A 24494-nucleotide genomic window follows, 5' to 3' on the forward strand; every position below is an offset into this window, starting at 1 on the left:
GAGAGCCGAGTCCTCCTGCTAATCACTTCCTTGTCCTTGTCGATCAATAAAAAATGTGATTACGCGTTTTCTTCCGCTATTTGTTGTCAGGACGATTATATAGTCAGTGATGTGAGGAAAATGAGGTGGTTTCATACCTTTTTACTGAATGTTTATTAGTAATGTTGAATCTTCAGTGGTTTTTCCAAAATACAAATGTTTTCGAGGTTTGGAATTCGACGAGAAAGTCCTAGACGAATATTTTTAAATTATTACATCATAATTATGCAGCAGAAAATTATTTATTTGGAATTTTTTTGAATTTATTGGAATTCGTGATTTTGAAGGAGATCGATTTTGTTTAGGAAAAAATTGGAGTTCCAGTTTTTTGGTTGTTTCAACAATTTCGGGGATTTGGGTTGGAAAAAAATTGTTGGAAAAATAAGAAATCTGCGCATAATGTTCTTATGTTAATTATGCACACCCAGAATTTTTTTCAATTTTTTTCTGACGCAATTTAATTGGTGAATTTCATGGTTGGAAACGGTTTCATCTAAATGTAGTTAAAACAAATATTTGAGCTTCCCACAGCTTTTGTAAACATTTTTCGTAGAATAAAAATCAACTGGAATTTTTAAAAAACATGTAGTTGAGTATCTTAACTTCGCATTAAGAAAAAAAATTGCTCTGCCAAAAAACGAATGTTCACCTCCACTAAATTTTGCCTTAAAATTGTTATTACCTTCGAGGAAATAATCAACGGGGAATCCGTAATCGATACTACTGATTCTTCCGAGAACAAACTCACGATTAGAGCCATCAATATTAATGTTCTTCACCGCAAATCAAAAAGTTATTCCCCAAACAGAAGTTAGAGCAATTTTTTTTACTTCAAAATAGTTGAGACAACAAATGATTCGTTTTTATTAAACTCTGTATTGTCTGTACACATCTCATTTGATGATATGAAATTATCTTAATAATTTTGAAGGGAATAAACATATTATTATTATTTATCGTTTAAATATAGGCAATTAGGCTTCGGAATAAATATATTTTTAAAATTCACACAAATGTTCGTTTTATTTAAACATTTCTTGTCTCCGAAAAATGGCCCAAAATATTCTGAAATTTATACATTTTGATTGTTCGTTCCTTACTCCCCGACCAAATTCCTCGGTATAAAATTCTCAACATTATCGGAACCTAATAAATAATAATTAGAAACATTAAAAATCTCCATAAAAAATTCAAAAATTGAGTTCGATAAATTAAAATTTCCAAAAATAAAATCTCAACTGTAACTCCACTCACTCGCGTCAAGTCTCGATATTAATTCCTCAATATTGCTAAACAATTATTGATGTATTTTCCCGCCAATATTTCAAATCAAATAGTCTCCAAAAGTATCTAAAATTCTCCATTGGCCCTCCATTCCCCCTCCTTCGCCTAAAGGCGGCTTTCAAGCGCTCTCAAGTAGTCCTGAGTCTCCGCCAATCACTTCTCCCCGTCCACTAGACACTCAGCCCCTATTGGCCACCCTCGACGCCTATAAAATACCAGAAAACTACATATGAGTGTTCCCTCCCCACCAACCACTGGGTAACTCAGCTACATACCAGAGATAATCGGTAAACCTGCCACTTTGCTACTGACATATCAAATAATCCGTGAGTTCTGCTCGTGAAACCGTAAAACAATAATAATCCACCAGTCGTGAGTCAAATCGTCGTCTTCAAGGCCCCAAAACCCCGATAACATCCAGAAAACTGGACAAATGTAGACGCGAATTCCCTGGAATTTTTCACCTTCACTTTGGGTAAAAATAAGTGTATATAATTATCGTAAGTATATAAATTCTCGATAAATTCTTCCACTCTATTATTATTTAGTCCCTCCAATGCTATTTTTTTCCTGCTTAGTACATATCTAATTAGTCCTTGAACTCATAACCTTAAAGCGTTTTTGTGGATTCATTAAGCGAAGTATTTACGTGCATTTTCAGGGTCTCAGGACGTACATTCGATTGCACGTAAAGGTCATTCAGCATCATGCCTTTAAATGCAGGTAATTAAATTTTTATCTTCCACTTTTTTTTCTGTTATGAGAGGAAGTTGATGAAGAAATTGAAATTAATGTGCAAGTGGGCAACGATTTTTATCGTTCTTGGACTTTAGGGGAAGTAATTGAGCACAGGATATTAAACCAGATTTTTTTTGTGATTTATAACATCATTAATGAGTCCTCGTATTATTTGTTTTGTTCAAGGTGATTCAGATGATTATTACAATTTTAGAATCTTTGATTTCACTCAGGTTTGAACTGTTTCTATGAAATCAAACTAATTCATCTAATTTCTACAATTTTGGTAATTTGTTTTCATTTCAATTCCAAAGCTGCTAATAATTATTGTAGTCCATGAAAAAACTGTTACAAAAGGTCAATTAAACATATTAATAATGATTCAATTCGAAGAGTCAATTCCTCTCGTTGTTCATCTTTTTCGCTTGAAATGCTTTCAACAATCTTGATATCCCTCAGATATATCTTCAGCCCTCCATTTGCTGGAGCACATTTATGATCGAATCAAGGACAGCGATGACCCAAAGCTCCAAATGCACACGAGTGCTGACTTGGAGACATTGATATCCCTTTTGGAGGATCCAGTGCTTCGAAATATAGCTGTAATCCAGGATTCTCTGGGGGATTTGAACACCCAATTGACCCAGCATCCCTCCATTCTTCCTGGTGACTTCGATATCAATCTAAATGGTCAGTTGGAGCTGTCAGTTCCCACAACGGCGACTCAACCGATTGAAGGTAACATTTATCAGGAGTTCTATCAGGATACTAGCGAACAGGATGACCAGAGGGTCCCCGTGGCTCCTCTGGTCCACAGTAGCAGTGAGGATACATCAGCGCAGGTACAAAATTCTCAACGATTGGCCAACAATCTGGGATTCATAAATTCTTACAATATAATGTAGATTTTTTTCACGATAAAATTGTAGGTCACTAGTCCAAGTCTTGCTTCTGAGGTCATTGGCATTCCACCCATCACTACTCCAACTTATGCCAAGGAATTTCAGAAGGTCATCGATTCTGCTGCTAAGGGCAGACAAATTGTTACTGTTCAGGTGAATAATACAACGATTTTTATTTGTTTATTTAATTTTTACGTTTATTTCAAGGCTTACTCCAATGAGATTCTTAAGTTTAGCAACAAACATTTATACCTTTCGTTTATAATTTTTTAAGAACGGATTTTGTTTTTTTTTTACAATTTGGTACATTATATTATATTTTCCTTATTTATTATTAGGGTAAATAGGCTAATTACTGAGCGATTAAGGAAAATTTAGGCTTCGTGACCGGATATGAAATAAAACAGTCTTAAATTAGGATATGATGACTTACATCAATGAAACGAAGAAAATTACGAGGAAAAAATCGTTTGATACAACTGAAAACCGTTTTTTTAAAATCCCAATTCGTTCTGGAAATGAAAAATTTGGAGTTTATAGCAGTTGCACCTTCGTCACAAATTCAGATATTTAAATTAATCTCCTCCCCTTTACGTCAGAAGATATCAAGTCTAACAATAACTAAACATATTAGAAATTTCACTGAAAATGAATTTACGTTTTTTATTCCTACAATTGAATATCTCTCAACATTCCAAATATTTATTACCATTTTCGCTTTATTATTTGTCCAGAAATTGACCTATTGACCCAATTTTGTAAGCACATGTCGGGAGCACTGTTTGTAAGCCCATGTTTTACAGCCATGACTCCTCTGCGTTATGCTAAATAAAACATTGCTTGCAAAAAATTTGAAAGATAATTTTTCAAAGTGTGTAAATAATTTTTTCTCTGTTCCAGTTATATAAACCCGAAGGCACAAGTCTCGGCTTTAGTGTTGTTGGTCTTCGTAGTACTGATAAAGGAGAACTTGGAATTTTCCTCCAGGAAATTCAACCGAATGGAATAGCAGGATGGTAAGAGCTATGTAAATTCACATCCTCCGCTACGTTAAAAAAATTTCATTTGTACAGAATTAATTCTTCCTCATTCCCTCTCACCTGAAGAACCTTTCTCAAGCTTTCCTTCCAACCTTTTTGTTGCTTTACTCATCAACAATTTTTAGTTCAAAATGTTGCGACTTCCTACACTAAAGAAAAACCCTAAAAATATAAGAAATCATCCAAAGCAATAAATGTGAACTCATTTCTCCGGAGAGGGTTAATATTCCCTCCAAAATTAGAAACCCCAATAATTTTAATGTTTGCTGCGATGAATTCAGTTTTTAATCCCGTTAAAATCTCCTCAATCTAATACACAAAAATAAAAACGTAGTACTATAATCGATAATCCCTGTCGATTCGTGAAGGGAGTGATAAGACTCGGGGTTAAACAACTGGGTCTCTCTCTGTCTCTCCTACGTCACACTGTATCCCACCCGTCAACGCATGCTCACACCCTCGGTCTTGGAGAGCATCCCATCACCACCGCAGTACCTCAATAACACTGCAACAGTTCAGTGCAAGGTTGAAAGAAGATAAAAACCCCCCCAAAATAGATCCCATTTATTTCATGGAGTCGAACAATTCGCTCATCAAAATAGCTCATCCGCACTTATTCTACAGTCGGAAGATACGTAATATTAATGCATCTCCCATACGGCCGTGACGGTGAACAATCGATCCACGAGGGTCATAACGACACTAGTGTAGCGCCTAAACTATGGGTCACATTATTAAAAAAATATTGCTCAGTGAAATCTAAAATAACGAATTTCTACGCCTAATTTTTCTATCTCCAACTATAAATTTTATTATCCCCAATTCCCAAACTCGTCGTGTGTCTTAACAAAAAATTTTAACTCCAATTTTAATAAATTATTGATAGAGATGTTCAGTGGTTGTGAATCGAGAGAAGGTGTGTTCCACATTCCCTTTTTTTTGTGGTTTAATGAAAGGGGGATGGGATATTATTTCAGTGAGAGGCTTTTTTTTAAATTCCTCTTTGTGGAATTACAGTGACGGTCGACTGGTAGAGGGTGATCAAATACTGGCGATCGATGGACAGCCACTGGACTCGAATATATCGCATGAGCAGGCAATTTCAATCCTCCAAAAGGCCCGGGGAATCGTCGAATTAGTTGTTGCTAGAAGTAATCAAGGTGAGAGCAATCTGGAAAATAGACTGTGCCCTTTTGTTAACCTTTTCAGTGCTTTCGAATGAAAGCTTTGTAATCGTTTGAACATCTGTTTTCGATTTTTTGTTGTACTCATCCGGTTTGATGGAGTTGAATTTTTCGTAAATTTTATTGATTGCGAATTACAGAAAGATGTTCATCGAAATTAAAAAATAGTACCAGAATTCATAACTTGAACTTGCAAATTTTCTATTAATTAAGAGATGATCAATTTCGAGAAAGAAATCGTTTCATTAGCTAAATAATCGTTGAGCTTTTTAACTGAATTATTGATTATATTTATTGATAAAACTCATTTGCAGTTTGAATATTTCAATCGACGATTACATTACACGAACAGATTGTTCACCCGCGACATTTCAAATTCATTAATTAATCTATAAATAATTGTGAAAAAAACAATCAGCTGTATAAAAAAATTAATAAATAGGGTAACTATCGCGAGATCATTCGATTAAATTGAAAAAAAAAACGCGCCGTCGAGTGGCAATCAACACTTTGGCAATAAAATTTAATTATAGTCCCTCTCTCTCGAAAAAATCAGATCCCGTGCCGCCGCATGCAGCATCAGAAGCATCGACTCCAACCCTCGTTGCCAGCGAGCCGGACCAAAAGGACCACCAGCCCGAGAAAGACTGGTCGACCGCCTCAACCGTACAATCCTCAAAGTCGAATCAATCATCACACCCTCAGGCACCACCTCACGAATCCCTCCCGATTGAGAGGAGTCCGTCAGCTGTCAGTGACACCTCCAAAACTGGCTCTGACATGGTTTTAAACACAGAGTGGGCCCAAGTAGAAGTTATAAACTTGATAAACGATGGCAGTGGACTGGGTTTCGGTATCATCGGAGGAAGAAGTACTGGAGTCGTTGTCAAAACAATTCTTCCAGGGGGTGTCGCTGATCGTGACAACAGACTCCAAAGTGGTGACCACATTCTACAAATCGGTGATGTCAATTTACGGGGAATGGGATCGGAGCAGGTGATTTTTTCTTTTTTTTTTTCTAAAAATGTGGCGATGAGATAAAACTTTTGATAAAAGAAGAATTGAGAAATATTTGCAATTTTTTTGAGTCCCTACGTAAGAGTACATTTGCTCACATTTCGCGTGAATTTGAAAATTAATTTGTTTAATGTAAATTTATTGCATTTATCTCTGAAAAAATTCCGTAATTCTCTCATGACAAATGTTCAAGGCCTGTACGTGAAAACAATACAAATAATGGAATGTAAACAGGTGGCAGCAGTACTTCGTCAATCAGGCACTCACGTTCGTCTCGTTGTGGCAAGACCAGTTGAGCCAACATCCCCTGATTACCAAGCCCTGGGGAGTCATGCCCCCATCGTTCCTACGAAGATCCTGGGCGATCCCGAGGAACTCGACAGACACCTGCTGCACGCAGCTCCAGAGACTTACAATCTCCCACACCTCAGAAAAGAATCTACGACTGACAATGGGGGGTTCAATCAGGATGGAGACATGGAAATGCACAGACCCAGTCTCATAATGGATGTCGTGCGCAATCCCCTGCCAATTGGGGCAATTCCCATAATTCCTGTCGTTCCAGTAATTCCAGACCTCCCGGTACTCTCTATGGATCCTCTTGACGTCAGTTCACTCCCTGAAATGGAGAGATTCACTGTGGAGCTCAAAAAGGATAGTTATGGATTGGGAATCACCATCGCTGGATACGTTTGTGAAAAAGGTGGGATTATTTTTCAAATGCGATTTAATCTGATTAAATTATATCACTGAGTCTATTCAGATTTTAGAATATGAGCCAGAACAGTTGTCAATACTACATTCATTCAATAAAATAAGAAATTTCCATTGAATTGAATATGATGTTAATATATTAATTAAAATTAAAAAATATAAAGTTATGCATAACTTAAAATTTTGTTTGAAGATGAAACTAATAATTTACAATAATCGATTAGGGTGTCATTAAATACTTAATTTTCTACAATTTCTCTGTTTCTTCCACATCCAAAGGGCTTTTGGTTTCTTTTGTTAGTTACGTCGATTATACGTCGTTCTGAAATTGAATTCTATTTACATTTATCTGAGGGAGTAGCGTCCAAGTCATTCGATTCATAATTTTATTCACATGAATTTTTATTTTATTTTTTTCAGAAGAACTTTCTGGAATTTTTGTGAAGAGCATCAGCAAGGGAAGTGCTGCTGATCTCAGTGGGAAAATTCAAATTAACGATAGAATTGTCGAAGTCGATGGCCACTCACTTCAGGGATATTCGAATCACGAGGCTGTGGAGGTGCTCAGAAGCACTGGCCAAATAGTTATGCTGTGCTTGGAGAGATACCTGCGTGGACCAAAATATGAACAGCTACAGCAGGCCATTGCTGCTAGCGAGCTGAGGGCACCTCAGCCTAGCTCACCTTCACTCACGAGTTTACCCAGTTTTCCTATCAGCGCTGTAAGTACATTATTTATATTTTATGTAGTCTTCTTTCCTCAGAGTATTTGTTTTTTTTTTAATTTGTTGAGTGACGATTTTGGTCCTGTGGATTTAGGTAGTGCCAGTAGTGTAGCTTGCCCTGACAGCTGTTTTCAGTTTATTTTCGATTTTAATTGTAGTTTTTTTTAGTATTTGGAGAAGAGTTGCAGATTCTCAACGAATTTTCCTCGTTTATTATTTGGTTATCAATATCAATGATTAGATATTATTTAGAGATAATATTTATTGCAGGTTTAGATCGTCATCGAGTCCTGTCTCTTCACCATCACGACACAACCTACAAGATTATCATTCCATTAATTCCAGTTGAAAAAGTCAATTATCAGAAGCTTTACGATTACTGTTATAGAAATTGATCAATAGATAATAAAATTCATTTGTGATCAGTATCAAGGCCATCTTGACTCTCATTTTTATCAGGACATCTTTGATTTTTTTTAGTAAATCCACTTGGAAGGGGTTTTTTTTTGAGTGAAAAAATTTTGAAGAAATTCTTTTTTCGGTGTATGTTCACAGGATGGAGACACCATGACCGAGATTGAACCTGAGAATGAGTCTCACACTACAATGGACAGTGTTATCTTGCAGGAAGGGGGAAAGTTTGACGGTGAACCTGAAGATATGTCACTCGTGGAGGCTCTATTGAGCGATCCATCCTGTGAACTTACGCCACAGATTCAGGCGGCTATCAAAGTTAAATGGCAGCGAATTGTTGGCCCTGACGTTGAGATTGTTGTAAGTTTGTCATTTAAGTTATTCTAATCGAGTCAATTTTGCCTGCTTTGAGGATATCCAAATACTTTTTGAAGTTTTTCAGTACGATACCTTTTACTTTTGCATTTAATCGATTACCAATTTTCTAAATTCAATTATCGCTTAATAAAATAATTCGGCACAATTATTTCGACATTTTACGGTGATCTTTCTGCTACAACTTTACGAATTGAGTTTTAAATCTCGAGTGTAACTGATAGGATGTATTCTTAATCTAACGCAAGAATTAGAAATTTCTAATGAAAAAATAATGGAATAGGCTGAAATAATTGCTAATGAGAAGCATTTTTCAGTAAATTACTTACAAAAATTGATACTTGGATGTCCTTAATGCAAAATAACCCTCGAGTTTCAATTAAAAACAGTCGTAAATTAACGTTTTTTTTAAATTTTACAATTCAGGTGGCTCAGTTAAAAAAATTCGCCGAGAGTAGTGGTCTCGGTATAAGTTTAGAGGGCACGGTAGACGTAGAAAATGGACAGGAAGTTAGACCACATCACTACATTCGTTCGATTTTACCAGAAGGTCCAGTGGGACAAAATGGAATTCTCCGATCTGGGGATGAACTTCTAGAGGTAATAAATCTCCTCCCCTAATTTTTACCCCATGAAATTTGATCATTCAATTTACTTCGATATTATCAGGTCAATGGCTACCGTCTACTAGGTATTAATCACATGGAAGTAGTAACAGTTTTAAAAGAACTCCCAATCCACGTGCGAATGGTGTGTGGAAGGAGTACATCCTCGCAGGACGCTTTGTGCCCCATCGATACAGCACAACATCAAGCGGCATTTCAGACTCGAGTAAATATTAAATCCAGAGTACTCTAGGGAACACCGACAGATCGAGGGGCTATAAAATTATTCATCTGAATTATTTATTTCAGAGTATTCTGGGCGGGTCCCTACAAAATTTACTACCAACGATGGATCGTCTAGTGAAGGCCAAGTCGGATGGCTCTCTGGCATCAACAACGACTACAGCTACCGTTACTGACGCAAGTTTGTCAAAAATGAAGTCCAGATCGCTCGAGCCACTGACTGGATTGGCAATGTGGAGCTCAGAGCCACAGGTTATTGAGCTTGTCAAGGGGGAAAGAGGCCTTGGATTCTCTATTTTAGATTATCAGGTGATTATGACGTTTTTCTTTTTTTTAATTGAATAACCAATTAAATTTGAAAATATGCCTAATGTGGTGAACTATTTTGCTCTCCAGGATCCAATGAACCCCAACGAAACTGTGATAGTAATACGATCATTAGTGCCCGGTGGTGTTGCACAGATGGACGGACAACTAATTCCTGGTGATCGTTTGTTATTCGTGAATAATATTGTTCTGGAGAATGCAACGCTTGATCAAGCTGTTCAAGCGTTGAAAGGTGCACCAAAGGGAACAGTAAGAATCGGTGTTGCTAAACCATTACCAATACCAGACAGCATTGCTCAAGTTGGCAGTGCAGATGTGAGTAAAAATGACAATGGCTCGTCAACACTGACTATTATAAATAATGATAAACACAGGCGGGAGTTTTTTAGAAAGAGAAAAATCAATGTTACACAACCATTGCAGTATGTTAATCTTATTGAGAGTCTAGAGAATCAACATAATCTTGTAAAGTCAGAAAGTTTCTAATAATTATTAAATAAAAATTATACGAAATGAGGGACAATTGATGCGTTGAGAGGAGAAACACGAATTAATAAATCTATCGTCGGACAGAGAAATTATTTATTTTCATTGAATGAATAATTTTAGTTTTATTACCATCAATTGTATTCAATCAAATCGTGTGCAAACGAAAATTTATTTTTTAGAAGTGTTTTTTCTTGAATCAAAAAATTTTTCTCTTCAATGATGAACGGTATATTTACAGTTTATTAGATCCAATTGTTTCATGCATTATTACACGATGTATTTACGTATTTAGTACACTTGCATTCCTACACCTTTAAGAAAATTCATGTTATTTGAAATTTTAGTCTTTAATCAATTTTTTAATCCTCGAACGAAGTGAATTATCCAGTTGTATTTTCATCATTCAATACATGAGTGATTGATGGAGATGAAATATTTCCATATTCGCAGTCGAAGTATGAATTTTGTTCAGTTACAATTTTTTAAGGCGACTGCTTATTTATTCAGTTGAAATAAAAATTTTACAGAATGTACGAGTTTTTGTCAATCGTGAGAGTCCCCACATTTTTTCCCGGTCTCGGTAGTGATATATTTTCATACAACCTCGACGATTGCTGTATTTTCAGTGCCCCCAGCTGGCAACAGCATAAAACAATCCAAGAAATGAGCTTGAACTTCGGTTAGCCATTGCTCAATGTCACCTTAATTATCAGGATCAATTACTGGGGGTGAATGAGGAGGGAATATTATTCATCTCTGGATGAGTGTTCTGGACGGCGCTGTAATATTTCATCGCCTCGTCGGCGCCCTCGGCTCTTTTACTATTCACATTCACTCGGGAGAATTTCATTAGCCTCATTGTTCTATTTTTCAAGGGAGATGTGGGGTCAGGACATCCTTCTTAATTCATGCGAAACAGATTTTTTTCCCTTTTTCATTGGATAAATTATTTATTTATTGTATATAGGGGTTACAGTGGAGCCCCAGTCACAGGGTCACATCTGCTACGTTCAGATATCAGATTCATTACTCATTTCATGTGAATTACCAATGAATTCTTAAAATAAATAAAAATAAATTTTCAATTTATCTCGGATGAAGAGTTTAATTGGATTGACTAATTTTTCATTGTTTAATGGTTGAGAAGATTTCGGGGAGTTCGATAGATTTTATTTTGAAATTTTTGGGCGAAATTGCTACCCCAATTTGACGACTCTAACGAACCTGCGTCAGATAGTATCAAAGAAGCTCTTTACGGACCAGTCTATTGTCAACAAACTACCTATTCATCCACCCACTGTCATGTTCTGTAGCAATGATTACCTCCGGGGAGTCCACAGACGTCAGTCTGAATGGAGTGCGGAAGTAATCAAAATAACAAGGACAAAAAGAGTTATCACAGAGAGTTCTTGAAGGGCTCAATGCAATAATTATCAGCCATTACGACAATAGTAGTCAATAAAAATATTTTTATTATTCAATTTGATCTATACTTTCAGTAAAATTAATACGTCTTCATCTTTGGAATCGAAATTCGAGAAATTAATAACAAATATTTCTATCTCCGACGAAATTTGCCTCACCGCCCTGAAAGAGAATCTTGAATTTTTTTGTCTATCCAATCTCGGTAATGAGATATTCTCACATAAACCCCTGGTTTATTCATTTCGCCGCAGTGCTGGCCCCAGCTGGTAATACCATACAGTGTAAAAGCCCCTAAGAGAAGAACAAAAAATTATTGAAATTAATTAAATAACAGCAGACATGTGAATTGTTTAAAATAATCTAGGGCCTCGAATTTTTGGGATAAAAAGATTCTCTTTTAATGCTTGAAAAAAGCGTCTCAATTACTAGTCACAAATCCACAAATAAATTCATAATATAATAACTCAATTAATAATTATAGTAATAATCTCTCTGCAGTATAAAAGTTTTAATCGACTATTGGGACACAAAGGGATGAGAGATTAGACAAATAAATTTTACAAATATGTCTCCATGAAAATTCCCATTAATTCTGGTTTCCGCGATATTTAGAAAAATTCACTAATTAATTCTCAAAGCAAAACGAGTTCATAGACATGACCATATCCAAATTCATGCTAATTTGGATTCGACTCCAAACCTACCGTTTCTATAACAAGCTAATGGCCCCCCAGAGTCTCCATCACAAGCGTCAACTCCCTCATCCAAATACCCGGCGCAAACCATTCCATCAGTTATCCTGTTATGTCCATAAACATAATCAGCTCTACAAACGTTTTGATCGATCAATGGCACCCAGCCAAACCGCAAATCCCTGGAGTGTGCTGATCTTCCATTCTGAATACTTCCAAATCCACTGATCGTGCAGTTGAGTCCGCCGGGATACTCGGCATTCCTCGGTGGCAAACAAATTGGCATAACGTGCTCACCCAGCGGAATTCCCCGGCCTTTTAACAGCACCAGAGCGATGTCATTGTTCATTCTCTGACCTTTACGGAATTCCTCGTGGATGTAGTAGTCCTCTATGTTTGCTTCCACTTCGGTTCCCTCATTGATCTTGATAGAAAATGGAAAATCGGAGACCCCGATGAGTATTGAGTCACTTAATTACATTATTTAATTCCAATTAAACATTAATTTTTCATTGTCATGTTGTTCTCACGCCGAAAAAGATGACCCACCGTTTGGGGAACTTTTATTATTTGTTTACAAGAGGGAAATGTTGAAAGAAAGTTGCAAAACCTTTCGAAATTTCATTTAAATAATACTGACTGTGATTTTTTTTCGAATTTCACTCGTGAAATTATTTGGAAAATTTGGAATATGAAAATATTCAAGAGCAAAACAGCACATCCGTTCGTTGAAATGCTGAGCTGAGGGTAGAGCTGCTTTAAATTCGTCAACAGCAATAGTCATGTCCACTCATAAACAATGCTATTAACAATTTATTTCAATTACCTCAGTATTGTAATCTCCAGCACGTACGAAGTACGTGCCCTTATTGTATCCCTCCAGACAATGTGCCGCTGTTAAAACATGAAGAGGGGACACAATGACAGCCCCACACCAGTGGTTTGATCGGCTGTGACCCCTGACCCTTAAACTCGCCTTAAAAATTAACAACCTCATTAATCCCCAAACATTCCAATTACTTCAATCAACGACCACCGAATTGTTATTAGTCACATACCTGCCACGGGTAAGAGTCCTTGGCTGCAACCGAGCCCCTTACCACCCTCTCGAACATTTTATCCCCCTCACCAAAATCTTCGAGCCGCTTGCCACATTCAGCTGGTAGAATTTCATTGATCGTAATATCCGGTAGATTGTCGTCGTTCTTCTAGAGATGGGGGAATACGTGAGGTCAGGAGGAAATAATTCACTCATGCAGGCGAATTGTTTATTCAATCGAGTAGCTAATTTTATTGAAGCTATTTACATTAGTTTATTTTATATTCAATAGATTACTTTATTTTTTAGAATTACCTCGTCGAAACTGATCGGCCCCTCTTGACATATCACACCAACGTCCTCGTCGTGGTTGCAATTACTCTCGCCCCAGTGATCGTGTTCACAACGGTATAATTGGGTTTCATTCCCTTGACAAATGACCTGAATCATTGGAAACATGAAAAATATTCATTGAATTCGTATGTGTGGCCCAATTCGTCGTAAAATAAGTGAAAATGAAAACTAAGAATTTCTTGTTTTCTCTACAATCGGAAAAAACAATTCTCAAACTGTCTGGAATCCCCAGGAAGTTCCAAAAATTTCTAAAAATGTCTAAACTTTTTATTAAATTTTATAACGTAGCGTAATTAGAGCCATTTAAGGCCCTAAATTAAAAAAAAAATAAACACCCAGTTGAGACCCACTCAAATTCATCATATTTAATCCATAGGAGACCAAATTATAAATTAAATTCACAACTTTACCTCATCCAGCCAAATTGGACCATCCCCGGCGCCGAAGTAACCATTTTTCTTCGCAACAGCACTCCCTCCATACCCCAGAGCCCTGCAGATAACTCTGGCGGCTGCATGAGTGAAATCATCATCGCAGACTGTTCCCCAAACTCCATGATGTCTCACCTCTACTCTGCCTTCAGTAGAACGACTGCCGTTCACCAAACGAATTTCGAAAGGCACCTAAACTCAAACCAACTCAACATATTAGACGGGATATTTTTTTAAATCAAAATTTTTCGGATAGGAAAATATTTTTAAGAGAAGTTACCTCGCAATGTAGAGGACTCTCGTCAGATCCATCCGGACAATCTACGACTTCGTCGCAGATGAATGGGGTTCGAATGCACACAGGACTGTTATCGCATTTCCATTCGCCATCCTTACAGGTGTTCTGCGCTGTCTTGCAGACGACGCCGACCGCCTCTTCGGGGGAACAGTTGTGGATGCCCCAGCTAGACCAATAAACCAATCAATTAATCAATAAGTATCAGGAATAACGAGGAATAAGGATAATGTATGGAAAAAAGTAAAAGATAATCGCTAGACAATTGCGAGAAGAAGAAATTCACCCGTTAAAATCGCACTCCCTCAGAGAAGTCTCATTTCCTCGACATTTCAACTGATCGACCATAAAGACATTCGGGGGATCCATGTTCCCGAAAAATCCTCCTGGTCTCACTTCTAGAGCACCCAAATTAAATCCCAGCTCTTTGCAGATCACCTCGGCGTCGATCATTCCGAATCCATCATCGCAGACTTGTCCCCAGTGTCCCAAGACTGTACGTGAAGAGTAACAAAGTGGAATAATTTAATATAAATCAAGAGGATAAACAATCGCCAGCTGAAGATATTTAAATAAATTGTTTCTCGAGGAGATCGGCCAGTTCAGCGTTACTCCGATCAAATTCAACGAACACTCAGGGATAAACATAAAAATTTACCCTTGACTTCAACTCTGCCCTCATGGGGAGCTTCAGATCCTCTCAGTCGTATCCCATAATCCAGATTCTCAAGTTTGCAAACACTCTCATCAGACCTATCATTGCAGTCGTTCTTCCCATCGCAAACTTCCGCCTGATTAATGCACTTTTTATTTTTGCAGACAAACATCTCTGAGCAGTCCATTTTACGATCATTCATCTCGTAAAAATCGAAGTCCTCGTCTGGAACCAAGCCCCCAGTGCTCCCCACGTTGTGATCACTGAGTAAACACAAGTTACCGTCCGCCCTAATGACCGATGAAAAACAAACTTTAATAAAAGTTTTCTCATTAAGAACTTTGAAGGGTATTGATTATATCCTCATCCTTTACTTGTGGGAGAATGAGCGACAGGTGAAATCCGCCTCCTTGCATCGCAATGCACAAGTTTTGGGGGGTGTGTTGAGCCATCTCTCCACGTCGTAGCCCTGGAGTTTGTGTTGCCCAGTTTTTTCGAAGAAATTTAAATGCTGTGAGCAGAATTTTTCGTCTTTACCGTTTGTGCAGTCCTCCTCGCCATCGCAGACCCAGTGGGAGGGGATGCACTCCTCTGGAAGGCACTCAAAGAGACCTTTTTTGCATTGACCACCCTGGGGAGTTCTGGCTTGTCCTACAAAAGGGGTGAATATGTACAATTATTACAACAACAACTGAACAATTATTCAGTGCTTAAATTAATTAATAATAATGCCAATTTACGTGGGAGAATTATTTCTTTGAGCAAAAGCCTATTTCTTCAGAAAGGAAAACTAGAATTATTGGGGGAGTTTTCCTACCAAGACTTCCACAAGTAGGAATGTCACAATATTCCTTCTCCCCGTAGGCTCCAACGAAGCACCAGGGTCTCGATTCCTGCATTGGATTGGGATTCCTGCAATAGTTGTGCTCCTTCAGTTTATGTCGGACATCGCGATCAGGAACACTGACCATCAGAGCGTAGGCTACTGTTGGGTCGTTCCAGGGAAGACAAGTCCTCCCGGAAGCTGTCACATTTGCGTGACCGGAGTACTGGTGACCCTTTCCGTACACACAACTTATGTTCTCGTAAGATTTCTTGCAAATATAGGAGTGACCTTTGGACGAGGAAGCGCAGTCCTCCACGTCCCAGAAGAAGTATTCAGAGGTGCAGTTCTGGTCCGGACGGTCGAAACAGGGGAAACTCTTCTTCATTATTATACAGGAAGGACGGGAACTAGTCCAGGGGGGAGTGGGTCTGTCCTCTCTCCAACCTGGCCACCATTTTGCGTACCTAAATTGTTTGAGAATAAACATACTGTTCAGTACACAATAAAATTTATATAAGTTTTGTAAAAGCAGTTAGACACACTTGAATTTAGCTTTTGCAGAGTCTTCCCATATCCAAATAGTTTTATTCATCATGGAGAAGCCGATTCCACCGGTCATAACGGTCTCCACCTGGGGATGATCTAGCATGAGCCACTCAGACACGAAATTATTCTCATCCTGACTTGTAATATCGAGCAGTCTTGACTGTCTATCTGTGCAGTATTGCAGGGCCTCGTCATGATTAAGTCCGGTGTCAGGATTGGCGAGGTGGTAGCAGTTGCCTGCATGGGGCACCTCGTCCTTGCGACAGTGGGCTACTCGATTAGCTCGACAGGTGATGCCCACAGCGTCACGACCCACATTGCAGTGACTTCCATGAATGAAGTTACATTTTTGGAATTTTGTTTCGTTACCGAAGCAGTCGACACTCGTGGCAGCCACCCAAGATGGCATATTGTCACCGGGTGGACGACCTTGCCATGCTGTTGCAGCTCCTCTGAAAAATTTTATGGTGTCATGTCAATTTACTCAATTACACTTTCAATATTAAATGGTGTTATGAATTGTAGCATTTAATGAAAGTCATAGTTTGCGTTATATTATTCAGGATTTTTTTTTACCTTGAAAATCCCAATTGTCGGCAGATTATATTCGCTTCGTGCAAGGTCCATCCATTCTTCACATCACAAACCACTCCCCAACCTGAATCAGCTCCTTGAACCTCAACGTAACCGTCTCTACCACTGAAACCGTCCCTTAATCTAATGATCTGTTCACAATAAAAATCACTACAATTTATCTGGCATGTCAAGTCCTATTTTTGTAAATTACAGATCGTAATAACAATTATTTCGCGATATTTTTGTTGGAGCAATAAAGTAGGTGAAAAAAATTTTCATCAATTCATTTTATTGTTCTTACCTGCCCTGAATGAGGGATAGGGTTCTGCTCTTCAGACGAATTCAGAGATTCAACTGGAGGTGGATGAGACACCGGAAATGTTGGTTCTTCTGTTGAATCAAAAAAATATTTTATTTTTTCATATGGAATGTGGAGCAATGATTTTCGTGCATTTCAATCGAAAAATTAATTAGCGATGATTTTTAATGGTTCATTCTTGCCCAACTTGTTTCAATTAATAATAGCCATGCGTTGAAATTTCCATACAGCATCAGTGAAAATGTAAAGCGAGAAAGCTATAGAAAATTCAAGTTTCTAAAAACCCCTGATCACCTCTAAAACATAGACGTAATGAAAAATATTTCATAATTTTATTATTAATTTGTAAATAAACACTTTTACATTTCCAATTCCAATTATCTCCTTAATCATCTCCTCAAGATGTATTTGAGAGAAAACAAGTTGTTCTGTATGTTCGTTTTATTTATCGAAGTAATGAGGATTAAATTTGTAAACAGTCCAAAAGTTAAAAGACATTGGCATCGATTTTATTATTTAAAATGTTCAATGAATATTGCCTCAATTTTTTGCCCCATCTCTTAATCGTTTTGGTTAATTAACAAGAACGGAGATGAACTAGTTGCTCAATTCAATTCACTCTTAATTATATCATAATAAATATCTCAATTAAGTAATTTTTTCTATGCATTAATTAAGACACTTAAATACCTTCTATCCAGGGTGCAGCTTCCACCTTGAAGACATCTGCATCAACAGTTGTCTTGTTGACATGCATGATAACTGATTCATTATTGCTCTTCGTTTTATTCTCGAATACGAGTTTGGGTTTCCAGGTCTCCCTCGTCTCATCCAGCACATCGACCTTGAAATCCGTATCTAATTGATCGCCATCTGAGTACTCGGTGGATTTATCGATTTTCAAATCATCATAATTTTCGTCAATGGAGACTGTGGGGGCGCCAGTGTTCGACTTGCTCCATTCATACCCCACGCTCGGGGGATTCCCCGCGTTTTCAGGTTTCCACCTGGTCTCCAGTTGCTTGGGGTACGTATTCTCGATATTGAATTTCGATGTAGAAGGTACGGTGGGAGAATTCGATGGTGTGTTGTTATTGACTCGAGTGTTGGAGTGACCCTGGTGAACCTCAGGGTGCGTCACAATGTAGTGGCCCTTAACTATTGTTCCATTTACCTTCACGTAGATTCCAGGAAACTGGGGTCTAGAGCCTTGCGATCCTAATTTTTTTTATTAACCGAAATTAATTCGAAACCATGATAATTAATTAGTGCCACCCCTCTCTCTTCAGCCAGTACTTGTCTCATTAAAAAATTCATACTCGTCTCATTACCAAAATTAATAGTCTCATTTTGAAGGGTAAGAAAAATATTTGGGAGAAGTTGGGAATGAAAATCAATTCAAAATAAAAACGAAGAATTTAAAAAAAAATTGCAAATCTCTCAATTCATATAATTTTTTAATTTTTAATTTTTAAAGATTTTGTGGTATCGTCAGATTTTCGAAAATCCTCAGTAGGTTTTTTTATCGTACTAGCTTGATACGTATAAGATCATCTTGAAGTGTTTCCTCACCTGAACTCGGTTGACCCCCTCGGTTGGTCCCCTGTCCGAACGAATCAGTAGTTTTACTCGACCAATCATCAATTCTACGATTTTGTTCCCTGCGTTTGGTCCCCTGTTGGATAACATTCGGCCTCGACTGCCACTGATCGAGTCTATCGTCCGGAGAATACACATTCCCCCCTTGAAATGGATTTTCCAATTCAAGATCGAATTCATTAATTTTTTATCGTTCCAAGAATATTTGAAACTTCAGACAAAATTTTTTCTCTTCCCATTTTCACGTTTTTAAAAATTTCTAAACAATGTTCAATGCACTCAATTCTTATTTTAAATAATTCACTCAACCTACGACGAATAAAATAAATCGTTCCTTCTCCCTCAACAATTAAGAGCATTTTTTCAAAGCAAAAGAAGCTGTCGTGCTCATGGAGAAGCTCGTGCTTCAAAGTAAGAAAGAGCATTCCGAAAAATCAAAAAGAGATTTACCTTCGGGTGCAGTTGCCCCAGGTCCCTGGCTTTCGCTCCTACCCCAAGGGGGAAGATTCCACCCTTGCGGCTGTGACCCTGCAGGAGCAGAGTCTCCACTGCCATACGGTCCAGAACTCGGTTGCCACCCAGTACTGCTGTCCCAATCTCTCCTAGAGCTTTGAGAGTCAAGTGGAGCTGGAGGATAACTGCCATACTGCACGTAAATATTCCCCTCGGGATGAGCGAACCCAGGATTTGTTCTTCCATCTCTACCAGGATAATTGGGAGGGTCTACATGTGTACTGGGTTGGTAGCCTCCATTGGTAGCGTTTGGAACCCACCGAGGGCGTCCTTGCTGATGATCTGAAGGATAATTGTGATGTGGATTCTGAGGAACGTTTTCAACGAAGTCATTTCCACGTCCGGAACTCTGGTGTTGATGGTTGTGGTGCTGATGGTTCTGGTGCTGATTATTCTGATTATGCGATGGATAAAACCCTGGATGAGACGTCTGATCAAATCCATGAGTCTGCTGATTACTGTGATGGCTCTGATCATAATTATGTTGTTGATGTTGATGCTGATGCTGATTGCCACTGGGGTACTGATTCCCTGGACGATTTACTCCACTGGGGTACGTGTTTGGGGTCCACCGGGTTGATCCCTGTGATGAATGCGTTGATTCCCACTGATTGTTGGCTTTCCCGTGTTGAATTTGGGAAGATCCTGGTGACCAGGGCCTGGATGATCCCCAGGAAGTGGTCGGGGAAACTGCAGGTGGGGTTTGCGGCTTCGGTTTGTCTTGAAAGATGAAGAATACGTGTGGAGATACTTGATAGACACGACTAGATAATTCTATTGAATTTATTTTTGTTGAGAGTAAAAAATCTGATCAAAAAGTGGGAATAATTAGATTGTTCTGTATAATAATTAGATTGTTCTGTAATAATTAATTCTGTCCATCTATAATTCTGTCTGTCTATAATTTATTCTGTCCATCTTATCGATTATAATACTATGTCATAAACTATTGTAAGAACAACGGACCCATGAGAAGACGCGCAATACTATCATCGAATTCAGGTGGATGATTTCGAGAATCATATGGAGGGATTTTACCTGCACATCCCGGAACATTGTAAGGCCAGTCGCAGACGCTAATGCTAGGGTTGAACACCGTTCCCGGGCCACAATCCATAATATAAGCAATGCCATGAGTACACTGAAGAAATTTCTTGCATTCTGAGGGATGCGGCAACATTCCAGTGAAATCACTCGGACATTTCACCGTTTGAATAATGTGACGAGTGGGTTGCTGTGAAATTTGTTGGGTATAACTGGAGGAAGGAGCCTCTGGAGGAGGTTGTTGTCCCCACTGGTGACTTTTCGCATTTTTCGTGGCATCAAAATTCTCTTGACCTGGAGAAGGGCTTCTCACGTCAGAGTTGGAGAGTTGGACTCCTTGGTTGACTTCAGGAGCATCTATTACCGTAAGTTAAGATGTTGCAATATTTAATTAAAAAGTCATTAACCATAGGATGATGATAATATTAATTATTTGTGTGTGCGAGTAAATAGATGAGTGACAAGAGGCAGTCAACTACATTATAAACTATTTGTTGTCAGCACGAAGAAGGCGCCGATTAACAACGAAGAAACACCAATTCAGGAAATTTGGAGTAAAAAATATTTCTGTCTCCTCTAGATTACGAGATATTCATAAAATAACTGGCAAATTATCAAAATCGAGTCAACGTTCTTCGCCACTTCCCCATTGACTTGCTAAGTCATTCACTCATCGAGTAATTATTAAGTTATAATTTATGAATTAAATTATACAAGTTATCGTACCCTTCAAATTTCCTAAAAATCCAAAAATAATTTTATAATTCATTTCGATAATTAGTTCGAGTATCTCCTACCTTCGCAGCCGGGTACATTAGCAGGATAATCACAAGTACTCTTCGTAGGACTGAATACAGTCCCTGGGCCACAAATCATAACGTGAGTTATTCCATTTGAACAGAGTAAAAATTTTCTGCAGTCGCTTGGATACGCTAGAAGTCCACTCAGCTGCTCTGGACATTTCGGCTGCACCTGCTGCAGGAATATCAACAACTGAAAAACTTATATCGTGAGGAAGAGAATTATGAGAAAGATCAATCAATGGAATATTTACATTTAATTTGGCACTAGTGAAGTCTTTAGCCATTGGCTCGAGGACCTCATGATCGGGGCTCTCTGGGGCGGAAAAATCAACGACTTCACCTCCGTAGCACTTCACCTTGTGTGGAAAATCACACTCAAGGGTCTCTGGGTTGAAGTGAGTGCCTGGAGCGCAGGGCTGAACGAAGGCCCTTCCTCTCCAGCAGTTCACAAAGAACTTACAGTCTGGGGGGTAGACAAACTGCCCATTCGCCTCGGGATAGGGGCATTCAACCCCTAGTTTTTCATCGTATTTTGCGACCACCGGAGCCTGAGTCTTTGGAGTATTTTTTATTGATTCTTTTCTGGGTTTCTAAGGCAGGAAATAGGAAACAAGTGAGAAATTATTTTTATATCACTCCGTTCATCGTAACATGTTCCAGAGGAAAAATCAACAGAACATGTGCTATCATTAATTTCTTTTTTGAGAAATCCTCCTCCAAGGTACCTCATTAGTTGAAGCATTAATTATTGAAAAGGAAAATCAAATAACCATTGTCTTCTTAAAGTGAAAAAAAATAGACTCACATTTAGATCGTCAGTGACTCCTTCATAAACACTTTGCTCCTTCGGAATTCCCTTCCGTCCCTTGTCAGTGTCCTGCCGTATGTGATCCTCCTCCTCGAACTCCTCAAAAGGAGCATTATTCCCCTGGGACCCTCCTTTACTCAACTCCAGATCGCTCCCTGGAATTTTCTCCCAACTCCCCGGAGCTTTTGTTTTCACCCCGGGAAACGGCGGGGGAGGTCTCGATTTTTGGGCATCGGAGTACCAAGGAATCGGCTCTCTCCTCAGTGGGGGCTTCACAGTCGCCTCCCGCGGATCGTAAATCTGTGCCAGCATTACTCATTACTTTATATTTGTATCTCTTATCACTTCATCCTTGGGGTTTACCCTTGAAATTGCGTACGTGCTCGAGTTTAACAATAATTTTTCTACGTCTCTGGGGGGAAATTGCTCCTAATTTCTTTGATGGAAGAGAATATCGGACTGCAATAGTCCAGGAACGAACAGATTTTTTTGCAATTAAATTCAATCATTGAAATGGAAAGAACAGCAATAAAAGAAATAGAATAACTGACAAAATTCCAAAATGTAAATCACATTCGATACAAAAAAATTTTAATAGAAAAACCTAACAAATTCGTTTTTACATAATTTATTACATCAAAATGTTATCTCTAGAATTTTTTTTGCTCAAATTTTCCACTTTTGGTCTTTGAACTTCTTAAATTTCATTTTATTTCCTTCTCATCGAAAAAAAATCAACAAAAGATTGACAATTCAGATTGGAGAAGTCCAGTAGAAAATAATTCAGTGGATTAAATTTTCTGGGGTTCGAGTCTTCGGTAGATGTTTTATAAATTAATTTCTGAATCTTCGGGAACTTCATAGAAAGTCCAACAAAAATCCCCTGGAATTATCTACCAAATCCGCTGGGTTTCACTAAAATTTCTCATTCGTCACCATTGAAATTTCATTCTGACATTCTGGAATTCTAATCTTATCTCTGGAACTTCGAAACAATTTTCCTTAATAACTTCCTCATTTCAATTACAAAATAAAACCTCCCAGAGATAATTTTCCACAGCAGTTCACGAAAGGTTAAGAAAATCTTACCGCACATGCGACCCCAAGAAAAACACCCACAACAATCCACGGGGTGATGCAACCCCTCGATTTTCCCCTCATCTCACTGGTTCACAAGAACAATTTATGAATAAGTATTAACTGAACAATTGGATCATATCGCAGTGATTCAAGAGAAGGTGTTGCTCGAATGTTGGGTCTTACTCAACTAAAGACCCACTGCGATGTTCTGAAGGCGACGATAATCTTCCCGTGGAATCCACATAATTCATTGCAAGTGTGAGACGTAATTTCTCAGAAGAGGAAAAAGGGTTATCAGAGGAGGTCGAAAAGGTCTGGGTTCAATGCTGATGATGATGTTGATAGTTTCCAGTGGCATTTGCCGCTCCAGTTTTCAGTCAATCAATTTGTGGATAACAATGAAGTGCTTGAGCCGCTGAGGGAGAGGCAATTCAGCCAATTTGTGAGATGATGGTGGGTTCAGATCATTTCTCACTCAATTAATTCAACTGTAAAAAAAAGGAGACTATTTCGTGGGGATCATTCTAGCGGACGATTTTATTTTGCAAAACTCAGTCTGCAAATACGATAACTGCAAAAAACATAACGCGAATTTATTAATGAAATTATAATTAAAGGGTTGGAATTATGAGATTTTAAATAAGAAACGGATTAATATAAGCTCATGAGTATTTTCGAAAAAAAATCTATATTATGAAAAAAAAAACACATTTGCGAAAAATCTATCAGTAAGGGTGTCAAGTGGACTTTTAGATCTGACAATCCCAGAATTGATTAATTATTATTTACATGACCCAATAACTACAAACAATTCGTTACTATAAAATAAATTGGGCGAGAATTTCGTCTCAGGGAAAATCCCACAAAACCCTTCAAGGGTTTGTGTTAAGATAATTTTTCACTCGATTAATTCAACTGTAGAAATGAGAAAAAGACTCGCTGGGATCGTTCTCGCAGACGATTTGATTTGACATAAATTGCTTCGTTATCGTCTGATACAGTTCATCAGTTATTAACTGCATAATTTGAATGAATGAAGTAATTCAATCAGTTTCTTTCAATGATTGGCAGGTCCCTCGATGAATTAAATGGGCCAACGACAGCCCCAACTGCTTTTATTTCACTCGAATAACGAATAATTTATTAGAAACACTCTCGTTTTTTGTTTACACGTGATAAGTCTAATTTATGTTCTACGGAGTGAAACGATTTTTTGCTGGATCAATTCAACGTGCTTCTTTATTTCATTTCTTTTGGATAAAAAATCATTTATCAGTATTCAGATGATCTATTTACAGGTGATAACTTTAATTTATATCTCACGGCTTTCGGGTGAATTTCACATTTGCTGTTTTTGTAACTGAAGTCATGAGTCATTCGGAATTCAGTGGAG

At 38.1% G+C, this 24494-nt stretch overlaps 2 protein-coding genes across 6 annotated transcripts; one reads left to right on the forward strand and one right to left on the reverse strand.

Annotated features, from left to right (window-relative positions):
- The first annotated feature begins 1574 nt into the window (after positions 1 to 1574).
- Positions 1575 to 10625, forward strand: LOC135166618 (patj homolog). Of its 2 annotated transcripts, none has more exons than XM_064129050.1 (14): positions 1575 to 1823; positions 1985 to 2046; positions 2521 to 2903; positions 2991 to 3116; positions 3864 to 3979; positions 5021 to 5163; positions 5744 to 6183; positions 6439 to 6907; positions 7339 to 7640; positions 8199 to 8417; positions 8859 to 9032; positions 9102 to 9263; positions 9347 to 9589; positions 9677 to 10625. In XM_064129050.1, the coding sequence occupies exons 2-14, from the start codon at positions 2031 to 2033 to the stop codon at positions 10091 to 10093; spliced, it is 3210 nt and encodes a 1069-aa protein (XP_063985120.1). In that variant the 5' UTR covers positions 1575 to 1823; positions 1985 to 2030; the 3' UTR covers positions 10094 to 10625. The 2 variants fall into 2 exon arrangements, with proteins under 2 accessions (XP_063985120.1, XP_063985121.1); XM_064129051.1 differs by having other exon boundaries at positions 1575 to 1798.
- A 923-nt stretch (positions 10626 to 11548) lies between these two features.
- LOC135166617 (uncharacterized) lies at positions 11549 to 23316 on the reverse strand. Of its 4 annotated transcripts, none has more exons than XM_064129047.1 (22): positions 23111 to 23316; positions 22019 to 22321; positions 21465 to 21803; positions 21208 to 21382; positions 20405 to 20767; positions 19304 to 20086; positions 18827 to 18997; positions 17945 to 18472; positions 17237 to 17325; positions 16936 to 17084; positions 16356 to 16811; positions 15805 to 16277; positions 15362 to 15638; positions 14991 to 15277; positions 14619 to 14826; positions 14318 to 14501; positions 14017 to 14229; positions 13568 to 13693; positions 13272 to 13421; positions 13040 to 13189; positions 12226 to 12637; positions 11549 to 11812 (listed from the first exon to the last, which is right to left on the reverse strand). In XM_064129047.1, the coding sequence occupies exons 1-22, from the start codon at positions 23180 to 23182 to the stop codon at positions 11676 to 11678; spliced, it is 6045 nt and encodes a 2014-aa protein (XP_063985117.1). In that variant the 5' UTR covers positions 23183 to 23316; the 3' UTR covers positions 11549 to 11675. The 4 variants fall into 4 exon arrangements, with proteins under 4 accessions (XP_063985117.1, XP_063985118.1, XP_063985116.1 ...); XM_064129048.1 differs by having other exon boundaries at positions 13272 to 13418; positions 21208 to 21385; XM_064129046.1 differs by having other exon boundaries at positions 21208 to 21385.
- Between the last annotated feature and the right edge of the window lie 1178 nt (positions 23317 to 24494).

This window comes from Diachasmimorpha longicaudata, chromosome 10 (genome assembly GCF_034640455.1).
Source record: "Diachasmimorpha longicaudata isolate KC_UGA_2023 chromosome 10, iyDiaLong2, whole genome shotgun sequence".
Classification (NCBI taxonomy): Eukaryota; Metazoa; Arthropoda; class Insecta; order Hymenoptera; family Braconidae; genus Diachasmimorpha; species Diachasmimorpha longicaudata.

Coding starts and splice junctions, on each gene's coding strand:
- LOC135166618 (XM_064129050.1), top strand. Junction 6,184..6,438: donor GGGGAATGGGATCGGAGCAG/GTGATTTTTTCT, acceptor GAATGTAAACAG/GTGGCAGCAGTACTTCGTCA. Junction 6,908..7,338: donor TGGATACGTTTGTGAAAAAG/GTGGGATTATTT, acceptor TATTTTTTTCAG/AAGAACTTTCTGGAATTTTT.
- LOC135166617 (XM_064129046.1), bottom strand. CDS start 23,182: ATGAGGGGAAAATCGAGGGGTTGCATCACCCCGTGGATTGTTGTGGGT. Junction 22,322..23,110: donor TTCTTGGGGTCGCATGTGCG/GTAAGATTTTCT, acceptor ATGCTGGCACAG/ATTTACGATCCGCGGGAGGC. Junction 13,422..13,567: donor GGCCGATCAGTTTCGACGAG/GTAATTCTAAAA, acceptor CCCCATCTCTAG/AAGAACGACGACAATCTACC.